This window comes from Scylla paramamosain, chromosome 12 (genome assembly GCF_035594125.1).
Source record: "Scylla paramamosain isolate STU-SP2022 chromosome 12, ASM3559412v1, whole genome shotgun sequence".
In the NCBI taxonomy this organism is placed as follows: domain Eukaryota; kingdom Metazoa; phylum Arthropoda; class Malacostraca; order Decapoda; family Portunidae; genus Scylla; species Scylla paramamosain.
In genome coordinates this window covers 7,338,038-7,357,500 of record NC_087162.1, presented here as the reverse complement: position 1 = coordinate 7,357,500, position 19,463 = coordinate 7,338,038, and the positions used below count along the sequence as shown (strand labels likewise).

At 38.9% G+C, this 19,463-nt stretch overlaps 2 protein-coding genes across 5 annotated transcripts in view; one reads left to right on the top strand and one right to left on the bottom strand.

Annotated features, from left to right (window-relative positions):
* The window catches only part of LOC135105645 (N-acetylated-alpha-linked acidic dipeptidase 2-like), a 25,414-nt gene extending 6,231 nt beyond the window's left edge, over positions 1–19,183 (top strand). For 2 of the 3 annotated variants that reach the window (XM_064014007.1, XM_064014009.1), the window contains 14 exons: positions 2,698–2,832; positions 3,111–3,233; positions 3,348–3,531; positions 8,349–8,439; positions 8,786–8,961; positions 9,481–9,603; positions 9,828–9,974; positions 11,252–11,319; positions 15,121–15,312; positions 15,809–15,949; positions 16,573–16,678; positions 16,866–16,947; positions 18,663–18,755; positions 18,928–19,183. In XM_064014007.1, the coding sequence (XP_063870077.1) occupies positions 2,698–2,832; positions 3,111–3,233; positions 3,348–3,531; positions 8,349–8,439; positions 8,786–8,961; positions 9,481–9,603; positions 9,828–9,974; positions 11,252–11,319; positions 15,121–15,312; positions 15,809–15,949; positions 16,573–16,678; positions 16,866–16,947; positions 18,663–18,755; positions 18,928–19,126 (1,860 nt within the window). In that variant the 3' untranslated portion in view covers positions 19,127–19,183. Of the gene's footprint in view, positions 1–2,485; positions 2,612–2,697; positions 2,833–3,110; positions 3,234–3,347; positions 3,532–8,348; positions 8,440–8,785; positions 8,962–9,480; positions 9,604–9,827; positions 9,975–11,251; positions 11,320–15,120; positions 15,313–15,808; positions 15,950–16,572; positions 16,679–16,865; positions 16,948–18,662; positions 18,756–18,927 lie in introns of those variants that run through there. The other variant, XM_064014008.1, reaches the window with a different exon arrangement.
* Positions 1–19,463, bottom strand: part of LOC135105646 (uncharacterized) — a 60,054-nt gene that overhangs the window by 6,335 nt on the left and 34,256 nt on the right. For both annotated transcript variants that reach the window (XR_010270937.1, XM_064014010.1), the window contains exon 3: positions 2,077–2,205. Coding sequence is in view for 1 of the 2 variants with exons in the window: in XM_064014010.1 (XP_063870080.1) it covers positions 2,077–2,205 (129 nt within the window). In the remaining variant the exon portion in view is untranslated. The remainder of the gene's footprint in view (positions 1–2,076; positions 2,206–19,463) is intronic.

Here is a 19,463-nt window from a genome sequence, read left to right as displayed (position 1 = left end):
AAGCTTTTGATATGTCCAAGGCAACAGCAAAAGTTTCACCAAAATCTCTAAAAGAGGATGACCAAGACTCAGTAAGGAAAGCCAGAAGATCACCAGTAAAGCGGCCTTGACGGAACCCATACTGGTGATCAGATAGAAGGTTGTGAAGTGATAGATGTTTAAGAATCTTCCTGTTGAGGATAGACTCAAAAACTTTAGATAGGCAGGAAATTAAAGCAATAGGACGGTAGTTTGAGGGATTAGAACGGTCACCCTTTTTAGGAACAGGTTGAATGTAGGCAAACTTCCAGCAAGAAGGAAAGGTTGATGTTGAAAGACAGAGCTGAAAGAGTTTGACTAGGCAAGGTGGAAGCACGGAGGCACAGTTTCGGAGAACAATAGGAGGGACCCCATCAGGTCCATAAGCCTTCCGAGGGTTTAGGCCAGCGAGGGCATGGAAAACATCATTGCGAAGAATTTTAATACATGGCATGAAGTAGTCAGAGGGTGGAGGAGAGGGAGGAACAAGCCCATAATTGTCCAAGGTAGAGTTTTTAGCAAAGGTTTGAGCAAAGAGTTCAGCTTTAGAAATAGATGTGATAGCAGTGGTGCCATCTGGTTGAAGTAGAGGAGGGAAAGAAGAAGAAGCAAAGTTATTGGAGATATTTTTGGCTAGATGCCAGAAATCACGAGGGGAGTTAGATCTTGAAAGGTTTTGACATTTTCTGTTAATGAAGGAGCTTTTGGCTAGTTGGAGAACAGACTTGGCATGGTTCCGGGCAGAAATATAAAGTGCATGAGATTCTGGTGATGGAAGGCTTAAGTACCTTTTGTGGGCCACCTCTCTATCATGTATAGCACGAGAACAAGCTGTGTTAAACCAAGGTTTAGAAGGTTTAGGATGAGAAAAAGAGTGAGGAATGTACGCCTCCATGCCAGATACTATCACCTCTCTTATGCGCTCAGCACACAAAGACGGGTCTCTGACACGGAAGCAGTAGTCATTCCAAGGAAAATCAGCAAAATACCTCCTCAGGTCCCCCCAACTGGCAGAGGTAAAACGCCAGAGGCACCTTCGCTTAGGGGGATCCTAAGGAGGGATTGGAGTGATAGGACAAGGTAAAGATATGAGATTGTGATCGGAGGAGCCCAACGGAGAAGAAAGGGTGACAGCATAAGCAGAAGGATTAGAGGTCAGGAAAAGGTCAAGAATGTTGGGTGTATCTCCAAGACGGTCAGGAATACGAGTAGGGTGTTGCACCAATTGCTCTAGGTCATGGAGGATAGCAAAGTTGTAGGCTAGTTCACCAGGATGGTCAGTGAAGGGAGAGGAAAGCCAAAGCTGGTGGTGAACATTGAAATCTCCAAGAATGGAGATCTCTGCAAAAGGGAAGAGGGTCAGAATGTGCTCCACTTTGGAAGTTAAGTAGTCAAAGAATTTCTTATAGTCAGAGGAGTTAGGAGAGAGGTATACAGCATAGATAAATTTAGTATGAGAGTGACTGTAGTCGTAGCCAGATGGTGGAAATCTCGGAAGATTCAAGAGCGTGGGCACGAGAGCAGGTTAAGTCATTGCGCACATAAACGCAGCATCCAGCTTTGGATCGAAAATGAGGATAGAGAAAGTAGGAGGAAACAGAAAAGGGGCTACTGTCAGTTGCCTCAGACACCTGAGTTTCAGTGAGGAAAAGAAGATGAGGTTTAGAAGAGGAGAGGTGGTGTTCTACAGATTGAAAATTAGATCTTAGACCGCGAATGTTGCAGAAGTTAATGAAGAAAAAGTTGAGGGGGGTGTCAAGACACTTAGGGTCGTCGATATATATATACATATATATATATATATATATATATATATATATATATATATATATATATATATATATATATATATATATATATATATATATATATATATATATATATATATATATATATATATATATATATATATATACACACAAACACTTGAGCCTTACACACATTTATCTACCTCACTCGGTGTTTCAGCCATCTCCAGGTTATGTCCCTACCGCAGGGCACTATTCTGCCAACATATGCTATCACGTGATATTCCACATAGTAGAAAGTGTCACTCACTGTAGCACAGGCAAAGTGGATCCTGTGAGTTACCACGTGTGACAGGACAACGCGCTGCGGCCATGCAGCAATCAATTGATGCTGCGTACTGCGTAGTGCGTGTGGTGATGGGGCATGGTTCTTCACCACCTGGAGATGACATTTTGCATTTTTTTAATTTTTTTTCCAAACTCGCTTACGAGATTTTATTTTACTATTATATATTTTTTTTAATCATATATTTCGTCCAAGTGACTCTGACAGTAGTAATGCTAGGGTAGGAAATTTTAACAAGCAAATTTAATTCTTGAGAAAATAAATAACTGCTATAAAGAAAACATTAGGAGGGGCTCTATAACCCCCTTATTTTCCTCGGGAATTACGGCCTTGGTGAAGATGCTGGTTAGCTCTTGCAATAGTAATAGTAGGACACAATAAAGATGAGAATGAGTAGAAAGTGCTGCGTTGGGAGAAAGCACAAGGTCAAAAGATGAACATTCTGTAGCTTCTCTGCATACATTATTTATATTCCTGCAGAGTTGGATTTAAGGCAAAGGTAAATACAAGATTGAGTCATCAGCATAAGCATGGATAAGGGTGAGATTACTGATGAATGAATAAAGGTATGTCATTCACTGCTAGGTTCGTCTGCTGGATGGTTCAGGCCGTCAGATGTGGGTGTCTGCCATAAAGCAGAAACCACTGTATGCTCCTGAGGAGTCTAGCTCAGATATTCCCTTTAACTTCAATGGATATGGAGCTGCAGGCAATGTGATGGTAAGTTTAGACAATTCATATGTAATTCTTGTTTTAGATTCAAGATTATAAGAATACATTAAATTATAGTACTAATTTTCCTATAGTACAAAATTGGATACTATATTAATTGCACTGTACTGCATGCTCTGATGGGCAGCTGTAAATGGTTTGGTTATTGATTGGACACAAAATACAAAATTTCCCAGTATGAGTAGATAATTCTCCTAGTATAGCATGATAAACCCCAGCACGAGCTGGTGTTTGATGCATATTAATCTTGAAATTATATGTTGCAGGGCCCACTGGTCTACGCTCATTATGGTTCTGAAGAGGACTTTGCCTTCCTAGCTAATGCAGGAGTGAATATCTCAGGCACCATTGTCTTGGCTCGCTATGGTCAGTCCTTCAGGGCAAACATTGTAAGTATGAGAGTTAAAAGTAAACTCATTGGGTTATCAGTTTTTAGTCAGAGCACAGTGCTGACTTTATAATTGATCTTCTACTGTTTCACTGATTGCATACTTCCACTTCAGGCACAAAGAGCTGAGGAGCAAGGAGCACTCGGCCTGTTGTTGTTTAGTGACCCAGCTGATTATGCTCCTGCTGGTCCAGATTTTGTCTATCCTCATTCCTACTTCATGCCCCCTTCTGCTGCCCCTCTTGGAACTACCAAACTTGTCGATGGGGATCCTCTTACACCATTTTATCCAGCAACTGGTAAGTAGCCCTATTATACAGAAATTTGTTATCTCTGGTTTGTCATCAATGAAACAAATCATATGCTGGTGTTGGAATATAATAACCCCTTCTCTTTCCACTGCTTTTATGGTGTAGTCAGCTTATGTCTCACAATTTTAGTATGGTATATTCTTCTACAAGACAGGGATGATGTAAGGACTGGCCAATTCTGCTATTCTTGGTAGAGTAGTTATGGGTAATGACAAAAAATAAGTCCTGAAACGTAACAAATCATGTGACATGCAGAAAAGCTTCAGTTATGTCCATCCTCTTGCTTGGCTTTGTGTGTGTGTGTGTGTGTGTGTGTGTGTGTGTGTGTGTGTGTGTGTGTGTGTGTGTGTGTGTGTGTGTGTGTGTGTGTATTTGGTTGTATTTACCTCCACACAAAACTACAAGCACCTAATAACACACACACCCTTCACTCAAAATTTCAAAATTATCATGGCGACTCCTACATCAGCCTCGGAGTCCCTGTCTGGGGAGGGGACCACAAATGTCCCCAGGTCAGACTGCCCTTCTGACAATGACCCCAAGTGTCTTGACACCCCCCGTAAACTTTTCCTTCATTAACTTCTGCAACATTTGCAGTCTAAGATCTAATTTTCAATCAGCAGAACACCACCTCTTCTCTTCTAAAACTCATCTTCTTTTCCTCACTGAAACTCAGTTGTCTGAGGCAACTGACTGTACCCCCTTTTCTGTTCCCTCCTACTTTCTCTATCCTCATTTTCAATCCAAAGCTGGATGTTGTGTTTATGTGCACGCTCTTGAATCTTCTGAGTTTTTCACCATCTGGCTATGACTACAGAGTCATTCTCAAACTAAATTTATCAGTGCTCTATATATACCTCTCACCTAACTCCTCTGATTATAAGAAATTCTTTGACTACTTAACTTCCAAAGTGGAGCACATTCTGACTCTCTTCCCTTTTGCAGAGATCTTCATTCTTAGACACTTCAATGTTCACCACCAGCTTTGGCTTTCCTCTCCCTCCACTGACCATCTTGGTGAACTAGCCTTCAACTTTGCTATACTCCACAACCTAGAGCAATTGGTGCAACACCCTACTTGTATTCCTGACCGTCTTGGAGATACAACCAACATTCTTGACCTTTTCCTGACCTCTAATCCTTCTGCTTATGCTGTCACCCTCCCTTCTCTGTTGGGCTCCTCCAATCACAATCTCATATCTGTATCTTGTCCCATCGCTCCAATCCCTCCTCAGGATCCTCCCAAGCGAAGGTGCCTATGTCGTTTTGCCTCTGCTAGTTGGGGGGACCTGAGGAGGTATTTTGCTGATTTTCCTTGGAATGACTACTGCTTCTGTGTCAGAGACCCGTCTTTGTGTGCTGAGCACATAACAGAGGTGATAGTGTTTGGCATGGAAGCATACTTTCCTCACTCTTTTCTCGACCTAAACCTTCCAAACCTTGGTTTAACACAGCTTGTTCTTGTGCTATACATGATAGAGAAGTGGCCCACAAAAGGTACTTAAGCCTTCCATCACTAGAATCACATGCACTTTATATTTCTTCCCAGAACCATGCCAAGTCTGTTCTCCAACTAGTCAAAAACTCCTTCATTAACAGGAAGTGTCAAAAGCTTTCAAGATCTAACTCCTCTTGTGACTTCTGGCATCTAGCCAAGAATATCTCCAATAACTTTGCTTCTTTTTCTTTCCCTCCTTTATTTCAACCAGATGTCACCACAGCTATCACATCTGTTTCTAAAGCTGAACTCTTCACTCAAACCTTTGCTAAAAACTCTACCTTGGACAATTCTGGTCTTGTTCCTCCCTCTCCTCCACCCTCTGACTACTTCATGCTACCTATTAAAATTCTTTGCAATGATGTTTTCCATGCCCTCACTGGCCTAAACCCTTGGAAGGCTTATGGACCTGATGGGGTCCCTCCTATTGTTCTCCAAAACTGTGCCTCTGTGCTTGTACCTTGCCTAGTCAAACTCTCAACTCTGTCTGTCCTGTCAACATGTACCTTTCCTCCTTGCTGGAAGTTTGCCTACATTCAGCCTGTTCCTGAAAAGGGTGAGTGTTCTAATACCACAAGCTACCATCCTATTGCTTTAATTTTCTGCCTATGTAAAGTTTTTGAATCTATCCTCAACAGGAAGATTTTTTAAAATATCCATCACTTCACAACCTTCTATCTGATTGCCAGTATGGGTTCCGTCAAGGCCGCTCTACTGGTGATCTGGCTTTCCTTAGCGAGTCTTGCTCATCCTCTTTTAGAGATTTTGGTGAAACTTTTGCTGTTGCCTTGGACATATCAAAAGCTTTTGATAGAGTCTGGCACAAAGCTTTGATTTGCAAACTATCCTCCTACGGCTTCTATCCTTCTCTCTGTAACTTCATCTCAAGTTTCCTTTCTGACCATTCTATTGCTGCTATAGTAGATGGTCACTGTTCTTCTCCTAAATCTATTAACAGTGGTGTTCCTCAGGGTTCTGTCCTGTCACCCACTCTCCTTATTATTCATCGATGACCTTCTAAACCAAACTTCTTGTCCTATCCACTCCTATGCTGATGATACCACCCTGCACTTTTCCACGTCTTTTCATAGATGTCCAATCCTTTAGGAAGTAAACATTTCATGCAGGGAACCTGCAGAATGCCTGACTTCTGATCTTTCTAAAATTTCTTATTGGGGCAGAGCAAACTTGGTATTGTTCAATGCCTCAAAAACTCAATTCCTCCATCTATCAACTTGACACAACCTCCCAGACAACTATCCCCTCTTCTTCAATGACACTCAACTGTCCCTCTCTTCTGCACTGAACATCCTCAGTCTGTCCTTTACTTATAATCTGAACTGGAAACTTGACATCTCATCTCAAGCTAAAACAGTTTCTATGAAGTTAGGTGTTCTGAGATGTCTCTGCCAGTTTTTCTCACCCCATCCCAAGCTGCTAACTCTGTACAAGGGCCTTATCTGTCCATACATGGAGTATGTTTCACATGTCCCCTCTTCTTCAGTGACACTTAAGTGTCCCTCTCTTCTGCACTGAACATCCTCAGTCTGTCCTTTACTTATAATCTGAACTGGAAACTTCGCATCTCATCTCTAGCTAAAACAGCTTCTATGAAGTTGGGTGTTCTGAGACATCTCTGCCAGTTTTTCTCACCCCCCCCCCCGCCCGACCTGCTAACTGTACAAAGGCTTTATCTGTCCATATATGGAGTATGCTTCACATGTCTTGTGGTGTTCCACTCATACTGCTTTTCTAGACCGGGTGGAATCAAAAGCTTTTCATCTCATGAACTCCTCTCCTCTGACTCTTCAGCCTTTCTCTCGTTGCCACAATGTTGCATCTCTAGCTATCTTCTACTGCTATTTTCATGCTAACTGCTCTTCTGATCTTGCTAACTGCATGCCTCCCCTCCTCCCGCAGCCTTGCTGCACAAGACTTTCTTCTTTCTCATTCCTGTTCTGTCCACCTCTCTAATGCAAGAGTTAACCAGTATTCTCAGTCATTCATCCCTTTCTCTGGTAAACTTTGGAACTCCCTACCTGCCTGTGTATTTCCACCTTCCTATGACTTGAATTCCATCAAGAGGGAGGTTTCAAGACACTTATCCTTCAATTTTTGACTACTGCTTTGGACCCTTCTCTGGGACTGGCATCTCAGTGGGATTTTTTTTATTTATTTATTTATTTTTTTTATATTTTTTATTTATTTATTTATTTTTTTTTTTACCCTTGGCCAGTGTCCCTCATACATAGAAAAAAAAAAAAAAAAAAAAAAAAAAAAAGGAGCCACACCTGTGCTGCCCCATTTCCATGTCTACTTTTGTCCAATTTAATCTTAAAATTGTGGATGTTTCTTGCACAGACCACATCCTCTTCCAGATCCATGCTTCTATGCTTCTGCTTGGGAAGCTATACTTCACACTCTCCTGCAAGTGGTCATCATTCTTTTACTCTGTGTGGAGTAGTAGTAATAGTAGTAGTGGTATTATTATTATTATCATCATCATCATCATCATCATCATCATCATCATCATTAACAGGGATAAGAGTGAGTGTGTGTGTGTGTGTGTGTGTGTGTGTGTGTGTGTGTGTGTGTGTGTGTGTGTGTGTGTGTGTGTGTGTGTGTTTATTCCACCAAGAGACAGGCCTTTACTGCAGGGGTTCTCAACCAGGGGTGAATTCCCCCCATGGGAGGAATTGGGACCACATATTGGCAAACTCAAACTGTTAGAATGTTGATCTTTTTATTGCCTTTGAGCTCACCAGGGTGGCACAAAATTCAGTATGCATCAGTTACCTGCTGCAAGCAGCCTATCAAACCGTTCACCACAAGCTCGTGAACCATAAGGATCAAAATAGATTACCCATAGACAGTGCTGCCACAAAGGAAAGACATAGGTGCCACTGAGTGGTCTGTCTGCGAGTACCCTTATAAAGGCTTACGCTTTGCTTAGAGTACTAGTCCTTAAAGTCCTAAAATTGTAAATATATGTATTAATATGAAAAAATAAAGAATTTTCAGTATTATATGCATATTATTTGGAATGCACTTTTTGAGGCAGACAATCTTGGAAAGGAAGGGGTGAATGACATTCTGATAAATGGTGAAAAGGGGTGCATGGGGGCAAACAAGGTTGAGAACCACTGCTTTACCTTGCCCCAGATCCTCCTCATATATATATCTTTTACATAAAATTATTACTGTGGGTTCTGCAAAATTTCATAGCAAAGATGATATTTATGGAACTAATTAGGTATGAAACTTGAGAAGTTACTTTATTTTGTGATTACATGTCTTTTCTTTTTAGAAAGTGCCTTCAGGATTCCAGAAGAGGAAGCTCCCATTCCAAAGATCCCTGTCCAGCCCATCAGTTACAGTGATGCTTTTGACCTATTAAGGTAAATCTAAGAGATTTTATGATTCATAATAAAGCACATCATTAAATGCTCCTCTTTAAACCAAATGGTAATTATTTTCATTCTACTTTCATTTGTCTATAAAAAGTTACATTCAACAGAAGAGATGATATTTACAGTTTTGTATTCACACTGGTTATGATCATCATAACATTGAGATTCATACAATATAGCTCCATTTTCTAAGATGTCATTTCTTCGGACAATATTGATTCAAATGAAATGTATCTACAATACTCCAGTAATCTATCTGTCAATATACAGACTTTTAAACTGTCAATAGATAATAAAATTTGGAATGTATTAATGATGATGTTTGGTAAGACAGTGAGCTGAGTGGGGCAGCAGCACCACAAACCTGGCAGGGTGACCTGAACATCACATATCACCTGGGACCAGCCTTCCGAGAAGCTGAGTGGAGTGTAAATCTGGAAGTTAACAACTATAATACTATGACAACTACATACAATGTCATTGGTGTTCTTCAAGGTCGAGAGGAGCCAGGTATTTGTTACTCATTCCTGTCTGGATGTATTATATTAGGTATTGAAGTCAAGGTGAAATCTTCACACTATCCACTATGTTGAGGTCCATAGTCAGTGGTTGACCTAAAGTTGTCATTCTACTTACATGTGCATTTGATGAATAGTATTGGCATAATTATACTCTATAGTATTTTTAAGTAAGCTCATAATGTTTATGTCTTGATACTGATTTGTATCCATCATTATTTCAGTCACATAATTCTTAGTGAAACCTCTTTTGCCTTAAGACCATTCCGCATGTGTTGGAAACTTTATTGATTTGTCATTTTTTCCTAAATCACCTTCGACTTTTTCATGTTTCTTTCCCTTCTTAATCTCTCACCAAGTAGTGTTCTCTGTCCACACACTGGGATCACTCACACACTGAATTCAATTTCCCATCTCTTGTTTCATTCATAAATAGATCTTTGTGGTATTCTACTTTCTTTTTTCCATTCTGATTTTTCATCCTTTATCACAATTTTTGATGCCTTAATAGATAGGTATGTCATGCTTGGCAATCACCTCGATTCTTGGCTCTTCGGTGCTGTGGATCCATCGTCTGGTACAGCTGCCATGTTGGAGCTTAGTCGTGTCTTTCTTCAGCTGTACAATGAAACAGGTAATTCATTCTGAGGTAAAATTTTTTCCTGTTTATCTGTCTATCTAGGTTATGGTCATAAACAGTATAGTAATTTGTTGAGCATATATTTAATTTAACATAATTTGGGATTATAAAAAAACTATTGTCAATCCACAGGATCATTTAATGCCATTTAATTTACTGAAAGTGAAAAATGTTGTATCAGTGTTATTAATACACTGATGTGAATTGTTAATCTTCAGGTTGGAGACCACGGCGCTCACTGGTGTTCTGTGGCTGGGGAGCTGAAGAGTATGGTATGGTGGGCTCTGTAGAATGGACAGAGCAGTTTGCAAAGCAACTCTCAAACAGAGCTGTTGCCTATCTTAATGTTGATATGGCTATTGAAGGTAAGCAGTCAACTTGACATTATTGAAAATCTTTGGAATGTAAGTACATCAGGATCATCCCTTGGTATTGTGTATTTAATGGCTCAGAAAATATTTTCTTTGGAAAACTAATTTATTTTGTCACCATCATTACAAATAATACAGAAGAACCAGATGTTTTATTATTTGAACTTAGTTATAGTTACAGCAATTAATTATCTGATCAGTGCCATTTCATTAAATCTCCAGGTATTTCATTTCAGATAGCTAAATATGAAATATCATAAAGCTGATTCAAAGATTTAGGGAATTGTAATTTTTAAATTTACTTTTACCTGCTTTGTCCATTTTGCTTGATCTATTTGTAGGACACCATTTAGAGAAGGGAGTTTCTAGACCTTTTAGCTCTGTCTCTTTTAGTTGTTTCTTATGACGTGCAGGGATTACAGTGGCAGTATTCTTAGCCCCTGCCACAGGGCTACCCCGTGTGGGATTGCTGGCTTGGTATACAGACAGATAGATTGATTGATTGATTGATTGATGTATACATAATTATTACATCATTATGCACATGGACATATGCAAAACCTGTTTACTGATACTTGTAGATTCTTAAATTTCCTTCAGTTACCATGTTACTGATTAACCCAATTCTTGCCCTCTTCTGTCCCACAAGGATACTCTTTCTTTGTTCTTTCTTCCAACAAAATTTTTCTGTTTGTTTATAAGCAAGACTGAGATCTCTCTGAAGGGGAGTTGCAAGACACTTGCAAGACTGTTTCATTGTTAGAGTAAAAATACAGAGGAGGGGTTCCAGCCCCCATGTTAACTTCCCTTTAATTGGCTGTTATGATAATCAGGAAATATGACGACATGGTTCTCCTAACGTGACAATGGAGGTGCAGTCAACCTGATCCCAATACACATAGGTAACTCTCTGCCAAGATCTTGATTACATGTATGTACCTTCCTCTCACCTTCTTTAGTCGTGTTTCACTCCTATTTATGATATATATATATATATATATATATATATATATATATATATATATATATATATCTTACATCTTTTTTTTTTTTTTTATTTATCTGACATTCATTTTTTTAACCTAATTTTTCCTTCATCCTTTTCTTTATTGTGTGTCAAGCACAAGATCATGTGTCCAGCATTGGTACATATTTTTCGTTTTCCAAAAGATTTCTGTAAAACAGTAAATGGAAAGTGTATTTCATAGGTCAGTAAATACAGCCTAACAGATTACAGTACCTTATATTCTTTACAAATATTTGCTTTTCAGGAAACTACACTTTACGCACAAAATCAGCACCAATTCTCACTGAAGCAGTATATCAAAGTGCCAGAAGGGTAAGCAAAATCAATCTTACTTTGTGGTGAACTATTATGAAAGTATAGGAGGAGGAGGCAGTAGACACCTGCCGAAACGATAATTACTCCCAGTGAGGTCTAAAGCACTGTTCAGGGGGTGCTGTGAACTTATCATTAAACCCAGCTGTGACCTCACTGAACGTTTCCCTTTGTGTCTCACAACACAAGGGGGCAGTCACAGCCTGCCCTCTAAAGACAACTCTCTTCCTCCACACAAAACTACAAGCACCTAATAACACACACACCCTTCACTCAAAAATTTTAAAATCATCATGGCGACTCCTACACCAGCCTCGGAGTCCCCATCTGGGGAGGGGACCATAAATGTCCCCAGGTCGGACTGCCTTTCTGTCAACGACCCTAAGTGTCTTGACACCCCCCTCAACTTTTTTCTCCATTAACTTCTGCAACATTCGCGGTCTAAGATCTAATTTTTAATCTGTAGAACACCACCTCTCCTCTTCTTAACCTCATCTTCTTTTCCTCACTGAAACTCAGGTGTCTGAGGCAACTGACAGTAGCCCCTTTTCTGTTCCCTCCTACTTTCTCTATCCTCATTTTTTATGCAAAGCTGGATGCTGCGTTTTTGTGCGCAATGACTTAACTTGCTCTCGTGCCCACGCTCTTGAATCTTCCGAGTTTTCCACCATCTGGCTACAACTACAGAGTCACTCTCATACTAAATTTATCTGTGCTGTATACCTCTCACCTAACTCCTCTGACTATAAGAAATTCTTTGACTACTTAACTTCCAAAGTGGAGCACATTCTAACCCTCTTCCCTTTTGCAGAGATCTCCATTCTTGGAGACTTCAATGTTCACCACCAGCTTTGGTCTTCCTCTCCCTTCACTGACCATCCTGGTGAACTAGCCTACAACTTTGCTATCCTCCATGACCTAGAGCAATTGGTGCAACACCCTACTCGTAATCCTGACCATCTTGGAGATACGCCCAACATTCTTGACCTTTTCCTGACCTCTAATCCTTCTGCTTATGCTGTCACCCTTTCTTCTCTGTTGGGCTCCTCCGATCACAATCTCATATCTTTATCTTGTCCTATCACTCCAAACCTCCTCAGGATCCTCCTAAGCGAAGGTGCCTCTGGCGTTTTGCCTCTGCCAGTTGTGGGGACCTGAGGAGGTATTTTGCTGATTTTCCTTGGAATGACCATTGCTTCCGTGTCAGAGACCCGTCTTTGTGTGCTGAGTGCATAACAGAGGTGATAGTGTCTGGCATGGAGGCGTACATTCCTCACTCTTTTTCTCATCCTAAACCTTCTAAACCTTGGTTTAACACAGCTTGTTCTCGTGGTATACATGATAGAGAGGTGGCCCACAAAAGGTACTTAAGCCTTCCATCACCAGAATCTCATGCACTTTATATTTCTGCCCAGAACCATGCCAAGTCTGTTCTCCAACTAGCCAAAAACTCCTTCATTAACAGAAAATGTCAAAACCTTTCAAGATCTAACTCCCCTCGTGATTTCTGGCATCTAGCCAAAAATATCTCCAATAACTTTGCTTCTTTTTCTTTCCCTCCTCTATTTCAACCAGATGGCACCACTGCTATCACATCTATTTCTAAACCTGAACTCTTTGCTCAAACCTTTGCTAAAAACTCTACCTTGGACAATTCTGGGCTTGTTCCTCCCTCTCCTCCACCCTCTGACTACTTCATGCCACCTATTAAAATTCTTCGCAATGATGTTTTCCATGCCCTCGCTGGCCTAAACCCTCGGAAGGCTTATGGACCTGATGGGGTCCCTCCTATTGTTCTCCGAAACTGTGCCTCCGTGCTTGCACCTTGCCAAGTCGAACTCTTTCAGCTCTGTCTGTGGACATCTACCTTTTCTTCTTGCTGGAAGTTTGCCTACGTTCAACATGTTCCTAAAAAGGGTGACCGTTCTAATCCCTCAAACTACCGTCCTATTGCTTTAATTTCCTGCCTATCTAAAGTTTTTGAATCTATCCTCAACAGGAAGATTCTTAAACATCTATTACTTCACAACCTTCTATCTGATCGCCAGTATGGGTTCCGTCAAGGCCGCTCTACTGGTGATCTTCTGGCTTTCCTTACTGAGTCTTGGTCATCCTCTTTTAGAGATTTTTGTGAAACTTTTGCTGTTGCCTTGGACATATCAAAAGCTTTTGATAGAGTCTGGCACAAAGCTTTGATTTCCAAACTGCCCTCCTACGGTTTCTATCCTTCTCTCTGTAACTTCATCTCAAGTTTCCTTTCTGACCGTTCTATTGCTGCTGTGGTAGACGGTCACTGTTTTCCTACTAAATCTATTAACAGTGGTGTTCCTCAGGGTTCTGTCCTGTCACCCATTCTCTTCTTATTATTCATTAATGATCTTCTAAACCAAACTTCTTGTCCTATCCACTCCTACGCTGATGATACCACCCTGCACTTTTCCACGTCTTTTCATAGACGTCCAACCTTTCAGGAAGTAAACATATCACGCAGGGAAGCCACAGAACGCCTGACTTCTGATCTTTCTAAAATTTCTGATTGGGGCAGAGCAAACTTGGTATTGTTCAATGCCTCAAAAACTCAATTCCTCCATCTATCAACTCGACACAACCTTCCAGACAACTATACCCTCTTCTTCAATGACACTCAACTGGCCCCCTCTTCTACACTGAACATCCTCGGTCTGTCCTTTACTTATAATCTGAACTGGAAACTTCACATCTCACCTCTAGCTAAAACAGCTTCTATGAAGTTAGGTGTTCTGAGACATCTCCGCCAGTTTTTCTCACCCCCCAGCTGCTAACTCTGTACAAGGGCCTTATCTGTCCATGTATGGAGTATGCTTCACATGTCTGGGGGGGTTCTACTCATACTGCTCTTCTAGACAGGGTGGAATCAAAAGCTTTTCGTCTCATCAATTCCTCTCCTCTAACTGACTGTCTTCAGCCTTTCTCTCACCGCCACAATGTTGCATATCTAGCTCTCTTCTACCGCTATTTTCATGCTAACTGCTCTTCTGATCTTGCTAACTGCATGCCTCCCCTCCTTCCGCGGCCTCGCTGCACAAGACTTTCTTCTTTCTCTCACCCGAATTCTGTCCACCTCTCTAACGCAAGAGTTAAAACCAGTATTCTCAATCATTCATCCCTTTCTCTGGTAAACTCTGGAACTCCCTGCCTGCTTCTGTATATCCACCTTCATATGACTTGAATTCCTTCGAGAGGGAGGTTTCAAGACACTTATTCATCAATTTTTGACCACTGCTTTGACCCTTTTATGGGACTGGCATTTCAGTGGGCATTTTTTTTTATTGGATTTTTGTTGCCCTTGGCCAGTGTCCTTCCTACATAAAAAAAAAAAATAAATAAAATAAAAAATATTCCCTTTGTTAGAAATCACTATGTCCATTTACATTAATCTATTTATCATTCAGTACTTCAGTCACTTTTTGTTTATATTCCTTTCCTATTGCTTCATCCATGAATCCTTCAAAACTAAGCATCTCTCTCCATCCATTTTCTTATTTGGTCTTACTAGTGACTCTTTTTCATTTTAATTTTCCAGATCCCTCAAACATGTTTCTCACTTTTGCATCCTTTACATCTATTTTCAGCTTCTCATCTACTGGTCTTCTACTCTACTTCTCCAAATACATATATTTGCATCAGCCTGCACTGTGACACCTGAGTAAGCACTGGTTAGGTTAGATAGCAAAGTGGAAGCATAGATTTCAGGGCATTTTGAATCATCTTGATCACCATCTTTATGAATTAAGAATTTAATTTAGTCTTCATTTCTTCCAGATACCAAATCCAAACCCAGAGGAAGTAGCAGCAGGAAGGACAACAGTGTATGACACTTGGGCACATAGAAGACCAGACCCAGTTCAGCCAGACTTTCCACTGATGCAGCTGATTGGCTCAGGAAGTGATTACAAGGGGCTGCAGCACAACATTGGTGTGCCCTGCATGGATACTCGATATACTCATGACGATGTATGCATAATCAAGTGGTGAATATTTTATATTTACAGGCTTATATTGCCATATCATGAATATCCTTTACATGTATGTCTATCCAAATAATGTTAATGAAGAGCTCGTTCCCTCACCACCAGCCGCTATATTTTGAATCCCACACAGGTAACAACTTGCTGCTTTGTTCACATATAAAACTACTGTACCTCTATTATAAAGATTTACTGAATCTTGGATTAGTCTGAGGTATCTTCATTGAAATGTTGTGCATATTATGAGTTTCATCTAAACTTAACTTTTAAATCTTAATATATATATATATATATATATATATATATATATATATATATATATATATATATATATATATATATATATATATATATATATATATATATATATATATATATATATATATATATATATATTTTTTTTTTTTTTTTTTTTTTTTTTTTCTCTCTCTCTCTCTCTCTCCCTAAAATTATCTTGCTATCTTGATGCCTTTTCCTTTCAGAAAACACTTGGAGAGCCAATGTATCATACACTGTATGAAACATTTGCTCTAGTGGATGAAATATATGACAGAGGCTTCAAATACCATTCAGCAGTCACTGCACTCTGGGGTGATTTAGCAGTTAAACTTGCGGAAAGCAAGGTACTGTATGAAGAACTTTGTGAATAGATTATAACTGCTTATAACATCTGATACAATACTCTGATTTGCAAACTATGCTTAATTTATTCCTAAAGGCGTGTCCACATCATCGAACATTGTCTGTCGAACACCCACTGTTACCAGTTAACATTGGAAGTGGAAAGGAGCGCTGATGACATCAGCAGCAAACACCAAGGGCTATAACAGACACTACCCCGTGTTCATAGTTTCTGAACCTTAGACACTGTCTGGTGGGACAGGGGCATGGAAGTATGACATTGCCAGGCACACAATGAGTCAAGTTATTTGTTTACTGGATGAAATGAGGTTGACAGTTGATTAGGTTTCACCTGCCCTATCAACTTTATCTTACTTTGCTCCATGGTTAACTGTGACGTACCGCACTGAACGCTGGAAGCTTATGAAATAAACAAAGCAAATGATCATAATACAGTTTCCTCTTTCAATACTTCAGATTTCAGCCATATATATAATTTAACCACTAAATCCAAATGAGTGTTTCAGCTTACTGAGCTTTCAAGGTGTTTTCTCTTTTACTACAATGGCTCTGCCACTTTTCAGTCATATGCCTCAAGAATTTGATGGTTTTGTTTCTTTTTCAGATTCTTCCATTTTCCTTACATATATATGCAGACTATATATCTAAAGCTCAAAAGAATATTGAAGAAATCTATGGGCAAATTATTTCATCCCAAAATATTTCCTTAGGTAAGCTTAATTAAAAATTCAGTATTTCCCTGTTTATAACATTATCTTAATATTATTGGGAAAAGCATACTACCCCTCCTTTTTTTTATTCTCAAAATGGACCTAAAGTAGAGCACTCACACTTTTTAAATATAGTTTATATAATTTTATTTGTAGCTTTGTGTGTGATCAGTATGTTTTTTTTCAGAATTCTTTGCTGATGCTGCTGTGAATTTTAACAAGGCTGTTACTTCATTTGATAAAGTTTTAAATGGTCTCGACCAAAATAAGTAAGTGATTTTTTTTTTATAAGTACATATGTTCAGTATACGAAAATATTGAGTATGCCAGCAAAATTTCCAGAATTGTTTCATAAGTTTAGAATCATAATAAACATCTGCTGTGTAATAAGATTTAAAGTTTGGGATCCTGCATGTTTAGCGTCTCATGATGTCAGTGTTCTCCCCCCACCAAAAATAAAAAAATAAAGAAATAAAGAAATAAAATAAGATAAAATAAATAAATAAAAAGAAAACAATAATTTGTAAGTTTAGCACCAGAAATGTTCTTTCCTGTGCAACACTGTTTCCTCCTGTAGTACTATTTCTCTTATCACATGTATACTTGGTCTACTTTCTGGATTTTCATAAAACTAGTGCAACTGTGATGGTTCTTCTCAGGATCTTGTAGGCTCATTCACCCATTGTCTCATTGTATATTCACCATCATGGTTAGCATAAGTTCTTTGCTCCATGACCTGACATTTTCTTTTACTTCCATCTCCTCCCAGTTAATTCCTTTTGTGCTGAAGTCAATTACTAAGAGCACTTTGTTACTTTTTCTTATCATTTCTTCTATAGTATTTTTTTTGTTTCTATTTGCATGATTTTAAATTTATTAGTCTCCCATGCATTAGTTTTTGGTGGTATGTATGTCACAGTGATTTTCCTTTTTTCACTTCCTTTTATCTTTATCACAACTTTCATTGTTTCTACCATCCCATCACCATATTCCACTTCCTCAACAACAATATCCTCTTTTACCAATATCATCACTTGTCCTCCTCCCTTTCCTTTTGTGAAGTTGTGCAGTAGTGATGGCGTTGTGGGTCATAGAGAGAGCCACAGGAGGCTTGGGATTATTCCTGAGTGCCGAACCTTGTTTGTTTACTCTTGAGATTCTTCAACAGGATGACATTTAACTTATTTCAAGGATTGAATTACTGTCTTACCCTGTGTCTCTCCTCCAAATATATAAAAACAAAGGAAATATTTATAGAAACTATAAATTAGTAATAAATGGCAGCTTTTGCTACATCTGAATTAGGGTACAGCAACCGAAGCAATTTTGAGTTAAATTTTTGTTAGTAAACCAAATTGTGTGAAAAGGGAGATGTTTGGTAACAGGTTCCACTGCATATATATATAAATATATATATATATATATATATATATATATATATATATATATATATATATATATATATATATATATATATATATATATATATATACGAGTATATATATATATATATATATATATATATATATATATATATATATATATATATATATATATATATATATATATATATATATATAATAAAAGAAACTGGGATACTTACTAACAATGTTTTTGAAAAATTTTCATGTTTGGGGGCAGAAAAACATACCCTGGGACATGATCTGCACACCAGACCTGTTCTGCTTTACCTCTTAAGTTATAGTTCTGTTGATAATTTTTCAGATGGAATTTTTCAAATGTCAGTTGCTCTCAATCCATCTCCATTATAATAGTAATAGCATAATGGCACATAATATTGATTTCAGAATGTGGAGCACATGCATTGCCAGGTGAACTTTGGTACTGATAGAGATAAGTGTGTGTTTGTGTTTATCATTCCTTTTATAGAGATGCACAAATGGTCACAATATTTAAGGTATTTCAAATGTAAGTGCAAAACAAAGAGCAGCATCTCAGCAAGGGGGATACTTTTCCTTTCCAGTCCACTTGCAGTTCGACGAGTAAATGACCAACTGATGTTGGTGGAACGATCCTTCATTGACCCTCAAGGATTGCCTGGCCGGTCCGACTACAAGTATGTTTTACCCTAATTCTGTTACACCAGGTGCTCAAATATTGTCATGTTCACTCAGTATTAACTGATATTTAACTTGTCTGTCACAATGCACGCAGGAACTTAAAGGAGAAACATGGACAGTGTGATTTAATGTTACCTTTCTGGTAATGCTTTTTTGTCTTGTTTGCAGCCATGTGATAACAGCTCCCAGCAAAAACAATGCTTATGGTGGAACTGCATTTGCTGGCCTTGTTGACACCTTGACAGCAATTAATGAGGCATCCAAGAATGACAAAAAACCTCTCTGGAGAATCTTTGCACAGCACTTGGCTGCTGTGACTCACTTCCTTAACACAGCAGCTAAAGTTTTATCAGATGATCTCTGGTAGTTCATAAGAATGGAATAAAAGGTCCTTGGGAGAAAGAGGATGAACAAGGTACCATAACTGGATTATCATTCAATATGGACTGTCTCCTTCCATATCTTGAGAAATGGTCATTTGGGGGATCTCTGTTAAACCAACTCACTTATTTCTCACAGATATTGGCAAAAGATGTCTGGGTTGAAGACTTTTCAGCATAATACACAATTCTTGATGTGGAAATATTCTACATGTTAATAGTCCAGTGTTATTTGAACCCCCATACTGTAAGGGCAGTAGGGAGGACTACTGATTTTTGTTCTGAAAATTTACTGATTTTGTTCTGAAATCAGACTTAAATTCC